General features: G+C 42.5%; 1 protein-coding gene across 1 annotated transcript; it reads left to right on the top strand.

Moving 5' to 3' along the window:
- Nucleotides 1–2,237: 2,237 nt before the first annotated feature.
- LOC139644109 (rho GTPase-activating protein 40) lies at nucleotides 2,238–19,812 on the top strand. Its single transcript, XM_071519490.1, has 15 exons — nucleotides 2,238–2,553; nucleotides 4,939–5,162; nucleotides 6,055–6,275; nucleotides 7,279–7,357; nucleotides 8,657–8,808; nucleotides 9,533–9,698; nucleotides 10,303–10,394; nucleotides 10,902–10,979; nucleotides 12,625–12,784; nucleotides 13,820–13,902; nucleotides 15,078–15,284; nucleotides 15,534–15,677; nucleotides 16,139–16,290; nucleotides 16,647–16,702; nucleotides 17,158–19,812. Exons 1-15 carry the CDS (start codon nucleotides 2,405–2,407, stop codon nucleotides 17,262–17,264), a joined length of 2,070 nt encoding a protein of 689 aa, XP_071375591.1. The 5' UTR covers nucleotides 2,238–2,404; the 3' UTR covers nucleotides 17,265–19,812.
- Nucleotides 19,813–21,242: the final 1,430 nt, after the last annotated feature.

Below are 21,242 nucleotides of genomic sequence, written 5' to 3'. Positions count from 1 at the left end.
GGTTACTTTATGTTGTTTCCCACAATGTTGTGTATAAACGTAGACACCAGCTTGACATTTTGTTCATTGTTTTCTTCGAGTGGATAGTTTCCTGTTGATTCTCCCTGTTAATGCACAGCCTGTTCAACATGGCACAATCTCAACTCATTGACATTTTCAATTGTCGCCATTTTCAATTGTCTATTTACAACAGTAGCATGTAAACGTGTTTTCTTTTGTTGCAGAGCTTTATATGTTGTCGGCAAGGTGCAGAGTATTTTTCACCAGGTTTAAAAATAAGACAAGGCTGCTTTTCCTCTTGAGGTTCCCGAGGCAAAACAAGGAAGCACGCCAAATCAGATTCTGAACTTTCTTCATTCCTCTTTCTAGTCTGTCCTCCAGGGGTTTTCTGTGGTTAGGTTGCAGGCAAACTTGGTTTTTAGGTCATTCTAGGGGTTGTGGTTTGAGTTATTATTCACTCCGCCTCAGTGTTACAACTATGATGTTGAAGTGCAAAACCTTTTTTCAGCTGTACTCCAGATTTGTAGTTACATTAAAAGCAGAATGATATGACAAAATATGACAGACTGCAGAAGGTGAAATAAATGACTGGTTAGGCTCATCCTTGTAAACTATTATTACAATTTGAATTTTCATGGAAATATGTCATGTTAACATTTCCTCAAATTGTTCATCAAGCTTTGATTGAATCGTGCAAAAGTCAACTCATGCATAAGCAGACATTTGAAATACACTCAACATGCATGTTTATGTTAAATGTGTAAAAGAGGTATAGATTGCATTGTAATTACCTGAATGTCAAAACAGCAGGAATGATTTTCTCCCCATCTCACCAGATGTTCCACGTCTGTTTACATCCTCACCTGAGCTTGTCATCATCATGACAAGGATGAGTGAATGTGATGTGGTGGGGGGTTTGGGTGGAAGGGTTGTGTGTATGTGTATGTGTGTGTGTATGTGTGTGTGTGGGTATGACTTAAGTCACTTTCAGGGACACAAACCAGACTTAAGGCCAGTTGATTGGGGACGGCTTGTGCAATTGGGGACAAAAGCCATGTCCCCAGTTGGTAAAAAGCTGATTTTTGAGTCAGTGGTTAAGGTTAGGGTTAGGTTAAGGTTAGGATAAGGGTTAGGTTTAGGCAAGTAGTGGTTATGGTTATGGTTAAGGTAAGTCTCCAGGAAATGAATGTAAGTCTATGTAAAAACCCCAAAAGTGACATAAGTAAGACTGTGTGTGTGTGTGTGGTTGGGGTGGCAGTGGGGGAGGGGGGTGGTTGGGGTAGCAAGCAATGTTGACAGGCCTGTTTCACTTGAGGAACTTGAGAGACTGTTTTTCTGTCTTTATCTCCTCCCTCTAAATTTCACTCTCTCTCTCTCTCACTCACACACACACACACACACACACACACACACACACACACACAAACACACACGCACATACACAGCCACCCACTTGACATCCAGTTATTGTTAGCCTCGCTCAGGTATGAGGTTGAACTAGGATGTCACCTATGGGAATGTGAATGTTGCAACAGTGAGCTGTCTTCTATACTGTATATGGTGTGATTTGATTTAGTATGCCATGTCATTAGAGTTGTCATTACAGAAGTATGTGATATTTAGTTGGGGTAAGATTACCTGTTTGCATTGTGAGCTCAACCACCAACTTTAAGTTTGCTATTGAAATGTGTCAACAAAACATCCTTCATCCTTTGATCCGTTTGTGTAACTTAATTATAGACATATAATAGTCCACCAAAGGGCTGATAAACTGCTCTCTCTTTCCAACAAAGGACCCTTGATTAATTAGCTTAAGTAGAGTTGTATACACTAAAAGGCCAATGAAATGCCCCTAGCTGTACATGTCAGTGTCAGTGGCCCTTTAAGTTAGTCGACTTATGCCCTTTCACTTATGTAGCTTGAGGGTTGATCTTTTATCTCCATTAGACTTCAACTGGACTAGCAAGAGCAATTTCCATATTGTGTTTCAGCCAAAGTGTTTTTGTTTTTAAGTGGTAGAGGGTTTGGGGTGTTAAAGTGTAGTTTGTGCATTCCTGTTTGAAGTTCAGAGGAAGTTGATGGCCGTCGAGCAGGCAGGCAGGGTGTGTCACCTCGGAGCAGTGAGGGAGGGGACAGGTGTGAATGACGTGATGATGTACTGGAGTCGTCACTCCCTCCTGCATTCCAGCTCCAGCTCCAGCTCAGCTCACAAACACGCCACATTGCCCTTGGCCTCCGTAAAGCCTTGCAGCATCAGCCTCTTGCACCACACATAAGTTTCACACTAAGAAACTGGAGCAGGGGACAGATTTACTCGCTCTCACACGGTGTCCAACCACCACGACTGGATAAAGCTAGGTTTTGTGCTGGACTGTAGCTCCTGGATTCCCCCAGCACTAAGGATATGGGAGGCAGAGAGGAGATGGTGGTGAGCAGGCTCGGCCCCACCGCGCCGTTTCCTCGCACCAGGTGGAACCGATTCAGGTTCCGTCCAACCCGACACCCAGTCAGTGGCAGGCGTGCCAAGCCTCCCACACGCACCAAAAAAGACAGGTAGGTCCGCTGAGACACAACTGCACTTGGGGCTGGATCAGCGGCTCCAGACACAGATGTTTTGGTAAAGGAGTTGGATGTTGTCTACACTTGAAGTTGCCAATCATGAAGTTGTAGATGCCACAGTGTGTGGCAGTAAATAAAATCTGAATGCTAAGATACAGCATCATAGCATTCAAGATTCAAACCCATGCAGTTGTGGCAGTTGTAGCTTCTGCTGTGGACTACACAACGGTGTTATCCACAAACACAGGGGTTCCCAACCTTTTTTAGGAGGTGACCCTATTTTGAGGTGTGATATTTCCTGTTATCCTAACACTTAAAGTGCATGAAAATTGTGTGACTGTGTAGAAAAAATGCTTCATTCCTTTTGGGGATAGAAATCAAGTTACTCGTGTGAGCTTGTCAGTGGTTTACTTTTTTCCCCATTTCAAAATAATGATATTATAATATTCTGATTTGATTGGGAAATTGTCATGGAACCCGATTATCATATCAGAGAATCCTGTCTCTTTTTCTATATGCCTACATTATGTTGATGAACTGATTCCAGTCAATCATCAGCTGACAGAAGCAGGGTCCTGCTGTGGCTCTGCTGTCTGCACACCTCTGATCTCTCAGGCTTCATGTATTTTATCCACAAGTAGCAGCAGGTTGTGAACACATGTTTTGGCTTCGGACAGCTGTGTGTGAGGTTGGGATGTCGGTGCCAGCCAGATGCTGTATGAGGATGAGAGGCCTTATTATGTCCATATCGCTCTGTCTTTGGGGTTATCGGAGCGTTATAGTAGGGCAGGTGACGGAGAAAATAGATTTCATGTTTTGCTGTTTTTGTTTAGATATTTTGTGGTTATGAATCTATGCTTTTTTGTAATAACAGTATTTTGTCAAAAGCTCAGAACACAGCTGAAGTGTTGAAGGTCTTTCAGATGAAATCATTGATTGAATGTGACTGAATCAATGATTATATGGCGGCACAGAATATAACAGTCTAGATTTTTTTTTTTTCTTTCATTGAATTACTTTGATTTCCATGGTGATATAAATAGCTCCAAATGTTAAGTGGCCCATTGATACTGACATTTTCTTGCTTTATATTGCATCATTCATCTGTGTATGATGCAATATTACTGAACTAGAATAGAGTATGGGTCTAGTATATGACCCTTTTCCTTGTATAGGAATCAGAATTACTATTTTCTAAGAAATTTAAGAAGCTTTCAGTGAGTGTAAGTAGCTAAATGAAACTCCTGACACCACAGCTGCCCCCCCCCCCCCCCCCCCCCCCGACTCTGACACACCATGAAACTGGTTTAACATGTCAAAGCATTGATCTAGAACAGATTGCTCTGCCTATCGCCCTCATTGAATTTAAAAACGAAAAAAAAGCTACACTTCCCTGTACTTAATGAGGGCATTTATGAGGAAGAGGTTGATATGTTCATCATGAAAACAACCCAAAAGTATGTTGGGTATTTCTAGTTCTAATATATAGGTCAATTACCATGCCATTGTCTCTCCCTTTATAACCACATTAATTCCTCAGATACTGGTGGTTATTGAAGTGCTAGGTATTTCCATTGAAGTGCTAGGTATTTCCAGTGACAAGCCATCAAGCCTGCCCTACAGGCATTCCACAGAAATTCAGAAGAGAGGATGGAGTCTCTCTTGAGATTTGCTGACTTGTAGAATGTGACTGAACTGCGCTCCAGTCGGGTGAGTCAGCTGACCACTTCCTCTGTGTGTAATCACTAGGTTGCATTTTAGTGCTTGAGGTTGTTGTTACTCCTTACCACTAACTTTGCTAGTGTGCCAGCGCAGTGTGTGTGTGTGTGTGTCCCATTGTTGTCTGAGAACAATGCCCACAGTTATGTTATCATGAAAAGTCATGGGTGTAGCTATTCTGCTGGTGTTTGTAAAGGAAATTGAGAGCAAATTCAGATGTATGTTTTTTTTCCTCCTGTGCACAGTGTGTCTTCCAATGTTATTGTGTTACACTGATGTATCGCAGAGAGGTTTCGGTAGATGGAAGGGTGTAACCCCTAGAAAAGACAGACCTCACAGCGTTGCGGTGACATCTAGTGGTTACACACGGTATTATGCCTCCAGGCCACATTTTGCAAGAACAATAGAGACCCCCCTTTGTGTCCACGCTCGGCATCTCTCTCTTCACTCCGGCCCTCCCTCCATCCCACTCCTTTTGTCTCTCCATCTCTCAGGGCTCTCCTGGCTGATTTATCCTCCCTGCATCGCTCCAGTCTTCAGCATTTCTTCCTGCGTTTGTATATGTTTGTGTGTTTTTGTTTGGGTTATTTTTTCGCCCGCATGCTTGTTTGTTTGTATGCATGCGTGCGATTTCCTTACATGTGTGTATGTTTGCATCAGAGATCCCAGCCCCTCCGAGATGAACGTGGAGCCCTGGGCCAGCCCGCAGGACCAGGCAGCCGCTGAACACACCCACGCCACACACACACCGCCGTCCCAGGATCAGGAGCAGCACCCTGACAAACTGTGCCTGGACTCCTTCTGGAGTGAGGTGGAGACCATCCGACAGGGGAGTGGCTACGCAGACCTTGACGGCACCAGGAGAGACTCCAGACAGTCAGAGGGTAAATACCGCACTCGTAGAATTAGGTCAGATAGAAAGAGCACTTCCTGTATCGTTTTGTACTGCTCAGACGGCAGCCGATGGGTTCATGGGAAGACAGCGCGTGAGGCTTAAATAGTATGAATATTCAACACAACTGCCACTGAAATGTTCTGTGAAATTATGCATTTGCCATGGCAACATATCGGCTTTCTGACTCTCATGCGGCAAAGCAGCGCTCATCGCCATGACAACAGTATCAAACACTCTATGGCAGGCAGGCGTCTTTTATGTGCAAAAGCCAAATAGCCGTTCATGAATGCTGACTTGATGGGAATGCTCTTTTATGTCCATTCAAATAATCTGATATACCCATTATTACCCGGTGATCCTTTTGGTATTATGTTAAATAGATGCACTGTTTTAGTTCCACTTTTGAAGTGAATAAACCCCTCTGAAGTCTTTATCTGTGTGTGTGTGTGTGTGTGTGTGTGTGTGTGTGTGTGTGTGTGTGTGTGTGTGTGTGTATGTGTGTGTGTGTGTGTGTGTGTGTGCATCCCTGTTCAAACCTGTGGCTGTGCCCATGCCTGTATTTATACCTACATGTGTCTATGTGTATTCATGCCCCAGTATTTCAATTTTAACTATTTGCCAACTATTGTATACATTTCAGTAATCTAGCAAAAATAAATGAAAATAAATGTTGCCAACAAATTTAAAAATATACTTCAGTATTATAACATTATATACATTTTAAGATTTTAAGTTGCATTTTCTCCACATCTTGCCGCTGTTTTCAGTTCATGACTGTTCATGTTATGACTATGTGTGTATTTACATGTCTGCATCTATGCGTATTCATATCTCTTTATGCCTGGTGTGTGTGTGTGTGTGTTTGTGTGTGTGTGTCTCAGAGGGCGAACAGGAGGAGCAGTGGCTGGCCGATGCCGGTTTGTCCAACCTCATCAGCGAGGACAGCGAGGATGTAGATGACGCCGTTCTGCTGTCCACTCTGACCCGGACCCAAGCTGAGGCCGTCCAGCGGCGACTGGACTCCTACACGCTGTCCCTCCGCAAGAGGAACAAGCCCCCGCCCCGCGACGTCCGCGACGTCTTCAACTCCCCTATCGCCCAGGTCAGGACATTTTAAAACTCTGAAACTGTGAAGGTCTTTGAACTGTTTCAGTGACAGCAAGACTCCCTTTCAGCTGCAGGGGCGCTGTCTTGACCCTGACCTCTGACCTCCCTGTGGAGAGGTACTAGCAAAAAAGAGAATTGCTCCTTTCAGGATCAATAGAGTATCACAGAAAACATAAGGTTATATTTTTTTTGAAGGTGCCCTTTACACAGCCGCCCATAGCTTCAAAGAATCTACAAATTCTGACAGAAGACTGACCCTACAACAAATTTTATTTTCTTCTATGTTGTGATTCTAATGCAAAGAAACTACTACTATCTACTGTATGTATTCCAACATGTGTACATGCATCCATACATTACATTCGGTACATGTATGCATAGTTCTTCAAAACACCAGAGAATTTTGCCAGATAGCCACATAACTACAATTTCATTCATTGCCCTGGTTTCCATTCCCAGAATAACAGCTATGATTATAGAATCCCTTGGCAAAAGAAACACAGGTTTAAATGTGAGCAGAGCCTTTCTGTGCCAAGGTTGTATGCAGAAGAATATACAACTATCCATTCCCCTGGTGTCTGTCAGGACTCGGCAAGGGACTTATTAGCATCCTCAGTGTATTCTACTGTCATGTTCCAAGCAGAGGGGCTGCTGACCTATGAGAATAAAGGCAAATCACATGTAAAGGCCATGCTTTGTCCCCACTGTCTGTTTGAGCAGCACTGAGAGGGGAATAGAAACACTGTTCTTTTGATCCCTATCGGTCCTTTATCACTGAGAAACACTCCCTTTATCCTCGTCCATCTACTCAACTGACAAAATAAAACAACTTTTATTCCCAGCGGTGGAGAAATGATGAATCGCTTGTCATTCTCATTAGCAGATGTCACTGATTTTTAAGTAGAAGTTGCTCCAAACAGAAATTATTGTATTATTTTTCCTCATTCCAAGTGTTGCCTGTTGTTGATTTCTCTTTATATGTTCTCCTTTTTCACCAGACCCTTCTCCCTGAGTCTCAGCATAGTGGGGACCTAGCCCAGCACAGTATGGCATCGGTTGCCAAAACACCACTATCAGGTAAGAGCTGCTCAATGCAGTCACAGTGAGCCAAAATAAAAAAAATGGCAAGTAACTAAAGGGAATAACAAAGAGGTGACAGTCTTGTCATAGCCAGTCAGAAGTGGTTATACAGGTGCAAACAGGAATGTGTGGTTATTGTCCAGCCTCCTGTGAGTAAAACATCGCACACTAATTCTGACTGTCTGTGACATAATTTTCTCTTTCTCATTCGTTACATCCCCGTTGATGATAGATTAGAATTATTTGAAATGTGGGAAAACAAGTCTTTACCCCACCTCCACCAGCACCCCCGAATCAGCCACATAAAATTGTCGTTACAGTTGAATAGACTGTCAGTTTACGTGTTCAGATCAACTTACAAACTACTTGTGTGTCTTGTGCGTGTCTTAAAAATCAGATCTGAAGAAGTCAGGTGAGCAGCAGATTGATGTGAGCCTGATTAGTGGCTCACATCAATCCTAACCCTCTGCGATCAGGCCGCAGCCCTGTTATCTCTCTTTTAATTGGTTCAGATTAATCCCCTTACTCCCCGTTGCTGGTGCTGCTGCTGGGGAAAGCCACTGTCCTTATAGTGCAGGCTTCACTTGCCCCACCTCGATTAATTGTAAATGATATGAAGGCTTTTATACATGAAAAAAGAATACAAGAAAATTAAAAAACACAAAAGCTCATGTGCCTGAAGTTACATCTAATTGGTAAGCCTATTGTAATTAATTTGTTGAGGATTTAATGGCGAAAGCATACAGCAGGTTGGCATCTGTAGGCAAATCAAACAACAGTGAAACATTTTTGCACATTCTCGATACATGACTAATGGCTGATGAGGAAGTGCAATATTGTTTAGATGACCTGACAAAGATCAACCGAAGGAGATTTGTCACATTAATTGGTGACAGTGGCATCTGTAGTGTTCAGGTCTTATTTCATTTACGTGAACATTTGTAGTTAGTCTTGAGTATCGACTGCTGTTAGACAGTTTAAAATGCCAACCTGCTGCCAGATGCTTTTTGCTTCCCTTTTTGATTGTCATCAGAGATAAATATTTGCTAGATTAGGGAGGTATGAGTTTCTCACGTTTCCTCATATTTGTGGAGTTGCTTTCATTGTCATTTTCCTTCCTCCTCTTGTTCCCTCATGGAGTGTGTTTGATTTATCTTGTGCTGTTTATTTCTACAATGGACTTCCTCAAAATGAATTGGACTAATAGATTGGTGTGTGTGTGCGTGTGTGTGTGTGTGTGTGTGTGTGTGTGTGTGCACGTGTGTGTGTGTGTGTGTGTGTGCGTGTCCTGGTCAGTTGTGACCCCAGAGCACCAGCTGCGGGGGGCTCCTAAAGAGGAGATCTTCATCACAGACGTGGCGTACTGCGAGCAGGCCGTCATCTTCCTCAAACAGGCCAAACTGCCCCAGAACAACAGCCACCGCAGGAGAGAGGATGGCACCCTGCCCGTAAGGAAACAAACTCTCTTCCCTCTCTCCTCTCTCCCTCTCCAGGGCGTCTGCAGGTGCTTGAAACAGAAGTCCCAGATCATGGAATTTCCTTGGAGATTTCAAAAGTTTTTTTCCAAAAAAGGGGAAGCTGGGGGATTTCCAGTGATGTCATGAAATGGCAGGGGGACTTTGCAAATTGTACATTTAAAGGAAAAATAGGTTTTGGCTCAAGTCAAGCTCTAACACACACACACACACACACACAATTATTATTTTAAGCTACTTCTAATCAGCCTTCCCTTGTTAGTTATTTAACAGGGTTAAGCAGAAAAAAAAGCAATGAAGTAATAAGCTCAGAACAAAAGTAGAGTTGTTGCGTGAATACAGAGTTACAGAGTCCAGAAGATTTATTTTTCTATTCCTGGCTAAATAGATTCCCTTTGCAGAGGGAAGAATTAGTGTACTCGAAAAACACATGTTAATTAGATACACACGGATGCCTTTTCCCCCCGAAATGAGAAAGGGAACGACGTTAAGTGATACACAGTACAGGAATTATCCGTTAATGTTTTGACGCTGTCTGACACATTCTCTTCTTTACATTTTCCTCTCCGCCCTCCATCTCTTTCTTCTGCCCACTCTCTTCCTTTTCATCCTCTTTTTTTCCCCTGCCTCCTATACCTCTCTCTTTCTCTCTCTCTCTCTCTCTCTCTCTCCCTCTCCCTCTCTCCACTCCCCTCAGAGGGTGATCTGCCCTCGGTGTCGTCTCGGTGTGACTCGTATCCAGGATCTGTCCCACAGCGACATGAAGAAGGTGCGTCAGCTGGCTCTCATCGACATGACGGCGCTGTGCGACCTGTTGGAGCTCGAGGTCAAGAGGCACAAAAGCGGCAAGAGGAAAATCCCAGGTATGGCAGCACACACACACACAAGCATGCACAGTGGCATGTACACACAAGAGAGCGTAGGGGCCGTATCAAACAGCCTGTTGATTGGCTGGTAGCATCTTAACTTCTGCCAACCTTCCCTCCTGTGTCTCCGCTGCCTGGATGGTTAACTGGCCGAATGTTAGTTGAAACTTAACGTTATTCCCATGTGGCAAGTCAGTACATGCTGAATTACAAATTTGATCCATTGTGAGTGAGCAAGTTTCAAATTAAAATCTGCTCTAAATCTGCCCTTGTCTGTTTATTGAATGTTTCACACAGTACCAGATTCTATGCACAGAATAGCCCTGAAAACTGGTAGGGTGACATATTTCTGTTAAAAGAAATGGATATTCATTAGTTTGGTTGGTAAAAAATATATCTTGTCAGGTGATTTTTTTAAGTTTACCAGACATTGGCAGGTGAGCCAAAAAGTTACTTGCAAGTGCATACGGTACTTGCCAAGTACTTTACTTGTACTTTTTAATACTTTTTATTGTCATCCATAGATATTCAACAAAGTAAATTGTTTACTTCCATCCACATGACATAATATGTTTTTTTTTCTGTCTTTCCTCCTTCCCAGAGAGCGCCCTCTTCGGGGTGCCGCTGGCCACGCTGCTGGAGAATGATCAGAAAGTCAAACCCAACAGCATGACCCCTCTGTTCCTGCAGGCGGTGAGCACCCACAAGATATATCTGTGTAAAACCTCCTCAAGTAATGCCCTCTTTCATAACTTAAATACAGATAGTTAATAGATGGTTTACATGCAGCAGATAAAGGCAGAAGCTTTAGTATCTGAACATGGTTTCACATATTTAGGTGGGCTTGAGGTGTGTTTAATTTATCTAAGTCCCCTAAAACATATTTTTCCCAGTGTGTGTTCAGAATATTTTACCCATGTGCAACACACAAGCCACTCCTTCAGACAGAGCACGTAGGACAGTATCAGTATGCGTATCTTCTGTATGCGAAATCCACCGACCACACCCTGTTTGTGGCAGCAGTTACCGGGAATAACCAGCAGAGGCAAGCGAGAGATTCATATCTGCTGATGCTCGACTCTATGCTGAAGTCTCTCTCTCCCTCTCTTGCTCTGATTTTTTTTTTTTTAAACCTCGGTCACTGTTTTTTTTTTTCACTGCTCTCTGTCTCTCTCCCTCCCTCTCCCTCTCTCTCTGCAGTTGTTGTCGTTTCTGGAGAAGAAAGGAGTAGATTCTGAGGGGATCCTGCGGGTTCCAGGGTCTCAGTCCAGAATCAAGGTAAAGTATCTGGATCCACGTCATTTTCTGTAACACACAATGCTGATATAGCACACAAAATCTCACAATTTTTCTCTTTAAACGACTGCTGCCTCCAACATGCAGAAAAATGTTTCATGACCCTGAAGTCCGGCTAAATTATTGACGTTGTAAAATGTCAGAAATGCTTGGACGTCAGTGTGGAAAATCAACCAGTTTTTACTTAGTTTAAACACAGTTGACACTTGTGTGACAAAATCAATAAACTTGTTTTTTTCAGCTGCCAAACTCCCCTGTGACATTTAGTTTTCAAATAGATGGTCTATCAAGTAAATTGAAGTCGTCAGCAGAGGGCGCTGTTTAGCACTTAGGGAGAAACACAAGTGGAACAAATGACTAGGATAGGTCCATCAATCAAGTACTTGCTAATGGATCATGGATTTGTCAACAATGATCATTCAGAGAAAATTTAATGAATTTCCTGTTATGTCTCTGATTTTTGTTTTTCATCTTTAGTTTATAGTGATCATAGTAGAGCAAAACATAACAGTATTAAAACAGCATCTCTATTTTAGACTTTGTTTTATTCCAACAACTAGTTTTTATTTTACATTATTTCGATTTTATTATCTCATAATACAGAAATACCATTACAAAGGTTTTTAAAATAAGAGTACAACCAAGTCGAGTCTGGTTTGGTTGTGACCTGTCCTCCCCCAGCTGCTGAAAGATCTGTTAAGCTCCTCATAACTTAAGGAATGAATCTCCATATTGTCCTATTAGCAGAATATATCACAGCAGGCTTTTACCCTGACTACAAATAAACACAGACAGGCAGGAATTAGTCGGGGTCTGTGGGATTCATCCCCTGCTCATACAAACCTGCCCAAACCTTGCACTTCTACATTGTCAGTGAACCAATTTGAAGGAACTATGTTGTGTTTTTATTAGACTGTCATATTATCCATGTCAGCTGTTACATATATAGCTGTCTCTGTGAGCAACCGACTGTGAAATGATAGGAATCAATAATTTAACTTAATACTAACAGGCTTAAATAGAGACAGATAGCATCACTAGTGAGTTAGCTTGCTGCCCTGCAAGTGGACAGTGTGTACACAGCAAAATCTCTAGTGTTAAAAATCAACTCTTATGCCAGTTTTTATATAAGTCCACACCCATCACAGTTAATTTATCACTTGATAGTTTTGAACAGCCGCTCCAGAGCCGTATCAGGAACAAACTCTCCAATCAAGACTTGTTGATTGGAGATAATAATAATAATAATAATAATAATAATAATTGTCACTGCAAATTCAGCATTTATGAACACTGAAAGATTTGCTGTGTAGGCGACATGACTTTTAGGATGATTAGAGCCACGATTCATCAGTCATGACTGATTTTCAAAATCAATCAGAATCTATGCTGTGTTGATTTTTCAGTGACAATTATTTGGAGTTGACAAGTGTTGATTGGAGAGTTGTTTGTCCACTCATAGAGCTGATATGGCTCTGGGGCGGCTGTTCAAAACTATTCAAAAGTGTTAAATTAACTGGGTGGGAACTTATAGAAAGACTGGTATAGTGTTGATTTTTTTTTCAGTCTGTATGTGTTATCTGTTATCATGTTGTTCTGAAAGCGTCTGGTTCTGCCCTGTCCTCAGCTGCTACAGCAGAACCTGGAGACTAACTTCTACTCAGGAGCGGTGAGCTGGGACGAGGTCAGTCCCAACGACGCTGCCGCGCTGCTCAAGAAGTTCATCCGGGAACTGCCCGCTCCTCTGCTCACCGCCGAGCACCTCAACACCTTCAGCGCCGTCAGAGGTCAGTGTAACCACTTCATGCCCCCGACGCTTTTCATTTCTTTGGGTTTTACTTGGAACAGCTAGTGGTTTAAGACGTGATTACCAGCGCCAGTTGTAACTAATTAAAAGTTAGATTCCGATTCCCTAATGCATATTTTACCTCAGGTTTGTTGTGGTGTTATTCTGTACAGTATACAACATTTTAAATCTCATTACATTGATATTGTATTATACCTGAACAGAAGGTACAAATCACTGTTGTCGGATGAAAACCTTTTATCTCCAAAATGCCAACTTTTCACAAACTGAGAAAAAACAGGATGCTTGGCCACCGTGCACTTTTGAGTTTATCTAATTGGTTTTGAAAAGGGTTTCATAAACCCAAGGGTTGAAGAATTTGCTCAACTCTATACAGGAGCATGTGATCCTTCAATTGAAGTTTTCTGGTGCTCCTGTATCTAGTAGTCCAGCTGCGATAATTACATGTACACAACCGTTCCCCTTCCCCTCCTCTACTCTACCTAGCCAATCTACTGCCCACTTAGCCAGACAGCTCAGCACGGTTCACATCATAATTACCTAAGTCTCTTTACCATGATGACAGCGCTGTGTGATGCTTATCTTCTTTGCTCTCTCAACATTAAGATGAACAAGTTGATAGCCTTTTTTAGAGCCGTCTCTGCACTGCCTCGATGCTTCTGCAGTGAGAAACCGGTGTAAAGGATCAGCTACTTGCACATTAGTTTCACCTTAAGAAAAAAAAATGTATTGATATTAATATAATCTGATTGATGAGCAGCTGAAGTATAGGTGGTGGAGAATCAGCATGCGGCGTGCAGAGTGATGAACGATGTGTGACCACAGAGACATAAGCTAACAAACCTAATGGCCACCTGTCACACTGCCATTAATCTTTACACATCCCATTATTCTTGGGCCAAACACAGAGGAAATGAGGAGCATGTGTGTGTGTGTGTGTGTGTGTGTGTGTGTGTGTGTGTGTGTGTGTGTGTGTTCAACCTGTCTTATATTTGCTCTCTCCCTCCTCCTCTAGACATCTCAGAGCTGAAACAGAAACTCCACATGTTGAACCTGCTCATCCTGCTGCTGCCTGAGCCTAACAGGAACACACTCAAGGTACAGACTGAAAACACACACACACACACACACGCTGGCACACTATACACATTCCATAACACTTCACGTTATGGGACATGCAGAGCAATGCACAGGACAAAGTAGAGACCAAAATGGCTTGTCATGCTCCACGATAGGCACATACACACACAAAGACATACACATGTCATACACATTTAATTTTATCTCATTTGGAATAGGCTGAACACATATACCAGTACACTCTCTCTACATTCCCTCTTCATGTTATCTATAAGGTGAAGAGCTTTGTGTTTCTGGCGGAAAACTGGTAAATAGCTACTTTTAAAGTTAAATAGTGAGTATGAAAGAAATATTTCAGCTTACAGGGCATAAACAAGGGCATAAGCAAGGTTTTTTACAGAATCCACAAATAACGCCAAATTAGTAAAGTAATTAATGAGGCTTTTGCGAGACGAGCCCTGAGGAAAAGCTGTAATGTCGGATTCTCACCCCAGTCTTACATGCAGTTCTTTGAATTTCTCACAATTAGTGCTTTCATGAAAGGTGACGGACCAACACACTGTTTTATAACGCATCGTGGTTTTGTTCTGTTTTTAATCCACATTTTAAACCCTCTTGGGTTATATAATGGCCGCATTAACCATGACTCACTTTCACTGATATAAGTGTGCCGTCACTCTGCTTATGGCATTGAGAAGCGTATTTTGCAGGTGTCTGTGGGTTTGGCTGTTATATAAGTTAAAACCCGCATGAACTAATACTGTGATTCAACTGGAGACAGTTGAGCATTACTGTGCATTAGCATGCCTCTCAGACTTACAAGTGTTGGGGATGATTCATTCATTCGTAATCTATACTTATCCATTTTGAGTGTCAGTATAAGTGCAAGTGCGGTGGCCAAACAAACAAAGCCATTTACAGATCATTCAGTTGAAAGTGCAAGATTCTCTTTCCACTCTGTAAAACTGGGAACGCTCAGGCTGCATCCATTTTGATACCTACTGGCAGATTCCAAAATGGCTGGAGTTCTGCAGTAAAATGGCTTTCATTTTGTGTATGTGTGTGTGTGTGTGTGTGTGTGTGTGTGTATGTGTGTGTGTGTGTGTGTGTGTGTGTGTGTGTGTGTGTGTGTGTCTGTATGCACGCTTCCATGCCTTCATCCCTGTGCATATGGCTTTCCCTCTCTCCTCCAGGCTCTCCTCGAGTTCCTCAGTAAGGTGGTGTCCAGGGAGAAGAGGAACAGGATGAACCTGTGGGCCGTAGCAACCATCATGGCTCCCAACCTCTTCCTCCATAAGGCCGTGCCTAGCAGGCTGACCGAGGGGGCAGAGAAAGGACAGGCAGAGAAGGCAGCTGACATTATGAGGCTCCTCATCCGCTACCAGGACCTGCTCTGGACGGTAGCTGACTGTAGTTGAATATGTGTGAAACTTACAGCAGGGGGTGAGGGTGGTTGGAGGATGAGCACTCATCAAGTAGTTCAGTTATTTTGAAACCGGTATATATTTTCCACATTTCATATGCCTGTTCTCATCTAACAAGTTGGAAATAAAATATTAGCCATGCCTGTAACTCAATTCAAAATATATTTCTTTATATGGAAACACAGTCATCAAAAAAATTTGTTTTGCTTTGTTTTTTCTCTGCAGATCCCTAACTTCCTAATGAGCCAGGTGCGTAAGCTGAATGAGAACAGTAACCGGCGCTACCAGTTTTATGATCGGCGCATCAAGAACCTGCTGAGGAAGATCCACACAGACAGCCGGGACAAACCTGATAAAAACACCTCTGAGGTCAGCTGGTTTCGCACTACTGCACTGCTTAACACACTCTACTTACCGTGCGCTACGGCCCAACCAATATAGGGTTTTTGGCAAGGATAAAAGGGCAAAGTTACAATAATAATAATAATAATAATAACCATAAGTTAGCATGCCAAAATCTCAATTTCCTGTGTGTCTGTGGAACCAATGCTAATGCTGATACATCTTTGAAAAGCAAATACTGGCCAATAATCGCTGCACACCAGATAAATGAGTCAGGCCAACTGTACACACTTTGGAAACATGCAATATTAATGGAACCTCATCCTGATTTATTTGTTGGTGTTAATCTTCCTATGATCCACTGTTCATACTTCGGAAAAAAGTTAGAACAGTAACTTTAGCCGAAGGTAACAGATGCATTTTCATACAAATCACTCCTTGATGCAGTTTGTTAATAGACGATTCTCTCCCTCTTTGGTGTCCTGTAGCCGTGCCGCACAGTGAAGGTCCAGGTTGGGGATCTGGTGAGCAGCACGATGGAGGTCCAGGTCAACATCAACTCCCGGGCCTCAGACCTGCTAGCCCAGTTTCACCGCCAGTTCCTCTCCAGCCCTGACAACGGCAAGGGCAAGCTACGGAGGTATGATGATAGCAATAAAAATTTTGCCAAAACCAAACTTATTGCCATGTCGTGACCATTTCTAAATTTATTAATATCAATACGTGAGTTGTCCTGACTGAACTAAAACTAAAGATCACTAAAAGGGTGTCATTTGAAACACTGTTTTTCAATAAAAGGATGCCACCTGGAATTTGTCAGGTCAGATTTCCAAAAATATACATGATTCCAGGTAGTACATTTTTAATAGTTGGTTTTACTTTTTTCACCTGATGACTATATATTTTTTTGAAACTCTTCATTTGCAACATTCAACAAAGCAAACCTTTATGGAATGCACAGAATGATACGAAGGTCTTGTCTGTCTTCCCCCACAGAAATGGCTCTGTTGCCTATCCGGACTGTGCCATCTACGAAGTGGGAGGGAACATCGGTAGGTGGAATGCTGCGCCATTTCTCTCCGACTGATCGGAGCGCCTCTGACATTTGCATGTCTTTATGCTCATTGAGCTGATGAGGCTAGCAAGGTCTTATGTAATGAACTGTGCAAGAGCCAGAGAGAGACACGGGCAGTGCATCTGCAGTTATCAGAGCAGACAAATGCTTAGCACACACATGTACATGCTCTCACAGAGGAGAGAATACATTGAAAGTGGATAGAAAACTTGTTCAGTGGGTTCAGCTTTGTGAAAGAAATCTTTTAATGGAGAAAAACTTCTGAACTTGATTACTGATTTGAGCATATTGTTGGCATTTAAAGTTGAGTCATCAACTGTTACCTAAAACTAATCATTTAAAAATAATTATTTATTTAGCTCAGCTGTAAAAAAAATTCCAACAAATAAGGCTTTCAGTAAAATTGTGTGTGTGTGTGTGTGTGTTACACAGGTGAGCACTGTCTGGATCCCGACACACACCTTCTGGATCTGTACAACAGCAATCCTGGAGGAGAGTGGTTCATCAAGCTGAAACCCAACGCCAGCAGAGGGCTGTGACGGTCAGGACACAGTGGGGGGTGTGGAACGAAGGATGATGGATGAAAGGATGGAGGGATGGACAGACCAGGGAATGGAGAGATGAGGAAACGACCGAGGCAGGCAAGGGCAGAGCCTGAAAAAGAAAATGGAATCCATGCAACTCTCTCTCTGTCAATCTGTCCTTCGTCCCTCGCCTCCTTTGAGCAACCAGGCCGAAGGAGAGAGACGGACAGATGAGTGGAGAGAAAGGAGAAGTGGATAGATGTGGAATCTGCCAGGAGCAGAGCCCGAAAAACAATCTATCTCCAGACGAAGGCCACACACGCCTTTTTCTCTTTCTCCGTCCGCCTCTCTGTCTCTCTGTCCCTCTCCTCACCTCTCCATTTCCTCCTTCCATTCCCTCATTCCTCTCCTGCGTTGCTGCAGGACTGTGATACCGCAGCAAAGTTGGTGACGTGACTCATTACTTCCAATAGAGAGCCAATGGAAACGAGAGAGGAGAGGAGAGAGCGGCTGGGGCCATTTGGTTTGCCAGCTACACTCTCAAGCAATCAACTCCAACCATGAGAGAGCAGATGGGGATGCTGAGCACCTCTGGCTATAAGCATACAGTTACCGACTGACTGGATGACTGGTTGATTGACTGACTGATCTCTCTCACTCTCTCTCTCTCTCTCTCTTTCTCTCCCCGTCGCCCGTTCTCTCCGTTGCCCATTTTGACCACAAAGGAATCAGAGATAGAGAGTTCCTGTGTATTGGCTCCTTTCTGTTGATATCCACGCCATTCAAAAGGGGAAAGAGACCCTGATGAACTGATATCCCTCTATCTGTGACATTCTGCTCTCTCTTGGGCCTTATAAAAATCCATGAACTTCCAAGGACCCCTAACCCGTAAAGAGCAGTGTACAAAGAGACTATACTTCATCTTCTTTTCTTTTCATTACCAAGGGATTTTGTGTCTAAACCTCAAGGACATTTATCGTACCTCCAAAGGGAGTTAAGGACAGATAGTGAAGCTGGTCTTCAGTGTTCTGTTTTTTGTTTTTAAACACATGAATGGATTCGAAAGTATTGAAGTGACTCTTGCGTATAATTGATTATTTATATGAATGTGATAATGGTGTTGCTTCCGTATTTGATGAATATTCTGTAGAGTAACTTTAGGATAAAGTCGAATTGCTACACTCAGTATAACAGTATCGCAACAGCTGTGTAAACTCACCCATTCTCCTGTGGGGGAATTTACAGTATTCTTGTACATATTGCTTCATGCTCTGCATCTCTCCTTTTTGTTTCTCCTGAACGATTAGCAGTACTTCTTGAAAGATACATTTCATTTTGTAAATATTGCTCATTCAAACAGTACACTCTCCCTTGAAGAGGCATTGAAATTTGCTGTGATTGTATTGCTTCTCTGCTCATAACACAGAAAACCAGTAAGTTATTCCAAACAGGCGTGAGCAGCAAGTGAATGTGGTAACATTTTGTACTGATCATCAGACGCGAATCATTTATTCCTCTGATCGGAGCCATGTTGGTGTTCCGCGGCCATTTTGTGGGAAGTGTCTGGCAGACTCGATAGGCAGAGTAATGACAGCCGGGTGGCACCAACATCCATCAACACCCTCTGCTCCATCTCTGTCAGCTCCCCATAATGGACCATAATGGCTCAGTGGTACATGCATCAGAATAGTGCAGAAGAATCACATTTCTTTGATAACGGAGAAGGTAATAAATAGCGGTTATAAATTCTGCTGCCCTGGACCACCGGACGTCGAGTGTGTGCGCACATTCTTGCATGAATATGTGTGTGTGTGTGTGTGTGTGTGCGGGCGTGTGTGTGCATGTGTGTCGAGCTTCATTACACAAGTCCAATTGGCCTGTCCCAGGGTCCAAGGCACAGTTGAATGCCTCGGCACAAAGCGCGCTGATGAAACTGCCTTCTGCTGACAATAATCAGGAGAACTAGGTCACCTCTAAAGCAGCATCCCAGAGGGCGAGCAGTGTGACACTATACAGCCCAGCCAGGAGCACGCCACATGGACACACATTGTATAAAACACACATGGCACACGCAGCACGCATGGACATGCATACACACACAGCTGAACAATGTGATATGGGGTCGTCGAAGTTCACGCTACATGAGGTTTCTATTGACTCTACGTCTATATATGTGAATGTGTTTGTCTGTGAGAGAAAAAGAGGAAGTTGTTTGTTCCTTTGGGGTAAAAATATTATAGATATCTCTGAAACAGTGTTATCTATATCATTACCCAAGGTGTCTGTAAAGAGTAAGTTATAGGAACAGCTGTTTCCTGCCATGACCGAGTGAGGTTTGTCATATGTGTGGTTGTGGACTTATGTATTATTGTCTTCATCATCCAAACAGTCTCCTCTACCTTTTAGTGTAGTAAAGATGTCAGTTTATTTTACATGTCTGTCAACAAATGTCTAGAATGTCTATTTATGCCCTTTACACAAGTCGTTGTTTTTAATACTCCTGTGAAAACACCGTAGGTTTACGGTAGCAACAAAAGCTTTTGTAAAAAAAAAAAAAATGTTTTTATTTGTCAATAAATGTGAAAATAATATTGTGTTAAATATGTATGAATTTTTTCAATATGGGGAAATTGATGAGGTATAAGATGGTATCACATAAGGTGACATTTATCATCCATGTGAATTTACAGCTGCTTTAATTCCTGCTGCCATATTAGGGTACCCAGGCATTAATAGAAAGAAGCAGCAGAACACACACACACACACACACGAAAATGGAGAAAATCTATAGTGAAGTAATGGTTTATTCTACTGGTATAATCAATGGATAGATTAACCTTGTAATGTGTGCGGGTGGAGAGGCCAATGCTGCTCAGTTCCTTGATTAATCATTCTCTTCGCTCCTAGAAAACCATTCTCAACTAACTGCCTCATCAACTTTGATTATCCAAGGTCTCACGGTGTCCAAATGTGCATTTGAAAGTCAGAGGGATCGGTAAAAAACAGACATATTGCTGTCTTATACCTTTCACTCAAATAACCAGAGTAAGCAGAGAACTATTTTCTATTTTTATAACATATACCAATTAATTGAGATATTCACCATTTAAAAAAAACATTGATGCCTACTTACAAAATGATTGCTGGCATGAAAGTAAAGCATGCTATGGATTAAAGTAATGTGCCATCTAAAGGCCTTTATTTGCAAAATAGTGAAATCATCTGTGTTTTTGAAATATTGACTGATAGCATCATTTTTCTGAAATGACATTTTGGAATGAAACCCTTCAAATAGTGTATTATTATATTATATTATTATATATCACATATTTCCCCTCAATAATGCACAGATAGATATTTATGTTTTGTTTGAGATCTACACAATGCAGCACACACACACATCATATCTCCTAGATTTTCTCTCAGATAAATATAATAGTATTTAGAGTACAGTGTTGCACCTTTTGTCAATGGGGCTATAACTTCTTCCTGACACTGTTTTTGGTTCTTTTGCAGGCCTCATTCACTTGTCTCTGACTACAAAAATCACTAAACGAACCAAACTGCACCCCCCAGACAGCATACTAGCCAGCCTGCCAGACATAGGCCCCTTTGGCCCGCTGCAGATCTAAATTACTGTAATCAATGGATGAATAGCAATCAGCAGCTTTGTATGAGCCCCTGGCAGAACGCCTGACCCCCGGCTCTCTCCGCCAATCAGGCCTCTGCGTCACATTCAGGGCTAATCACGGCACGCACTCAGAACACACCACTTCCCTCGCATTTGATGGAGGAAATGCTCCTCTCCTCCTCTGTCTTTTGTGCTGGATTGACCGGAGTCGACTAGATTGACGAGGGATGAAAGTACCAGTATGGTGCTAGACGAAGCACTTTCCTGTGCTTATTTAGTGGCAGCGTTGGTTCCCTCCTGGCTCCTGCTAGTGACTAGTCCATTAATGAGATGGTTTTCACACAGAAAAGTTTTACATTCTA

The sequence above is a fragment of the Centroberyx affinis genome, unplaced genomic scaffold (genome assembly GCF_046629955.1).
Source record: "Centroberyx affinis isolate AG114_WGS23_722 - 3 ecotype Tasmania unplaced genomic scaffold, CSIRO-AGI_Caff_v1 ptg000702l_1, whole genome shotgun sequence".
Lineage (NCBI taxonomy): Eukaryota > Metazoa > Chordata > Actinopteri > Beryciformes > Berycidae > Centroberyx > Centroberyx affinis.
The sequence above is the reverse complement of the archived record's forward strand: the minus strand, read 5'-3'. Positions and strand labels throughout refer to the sequence as shown.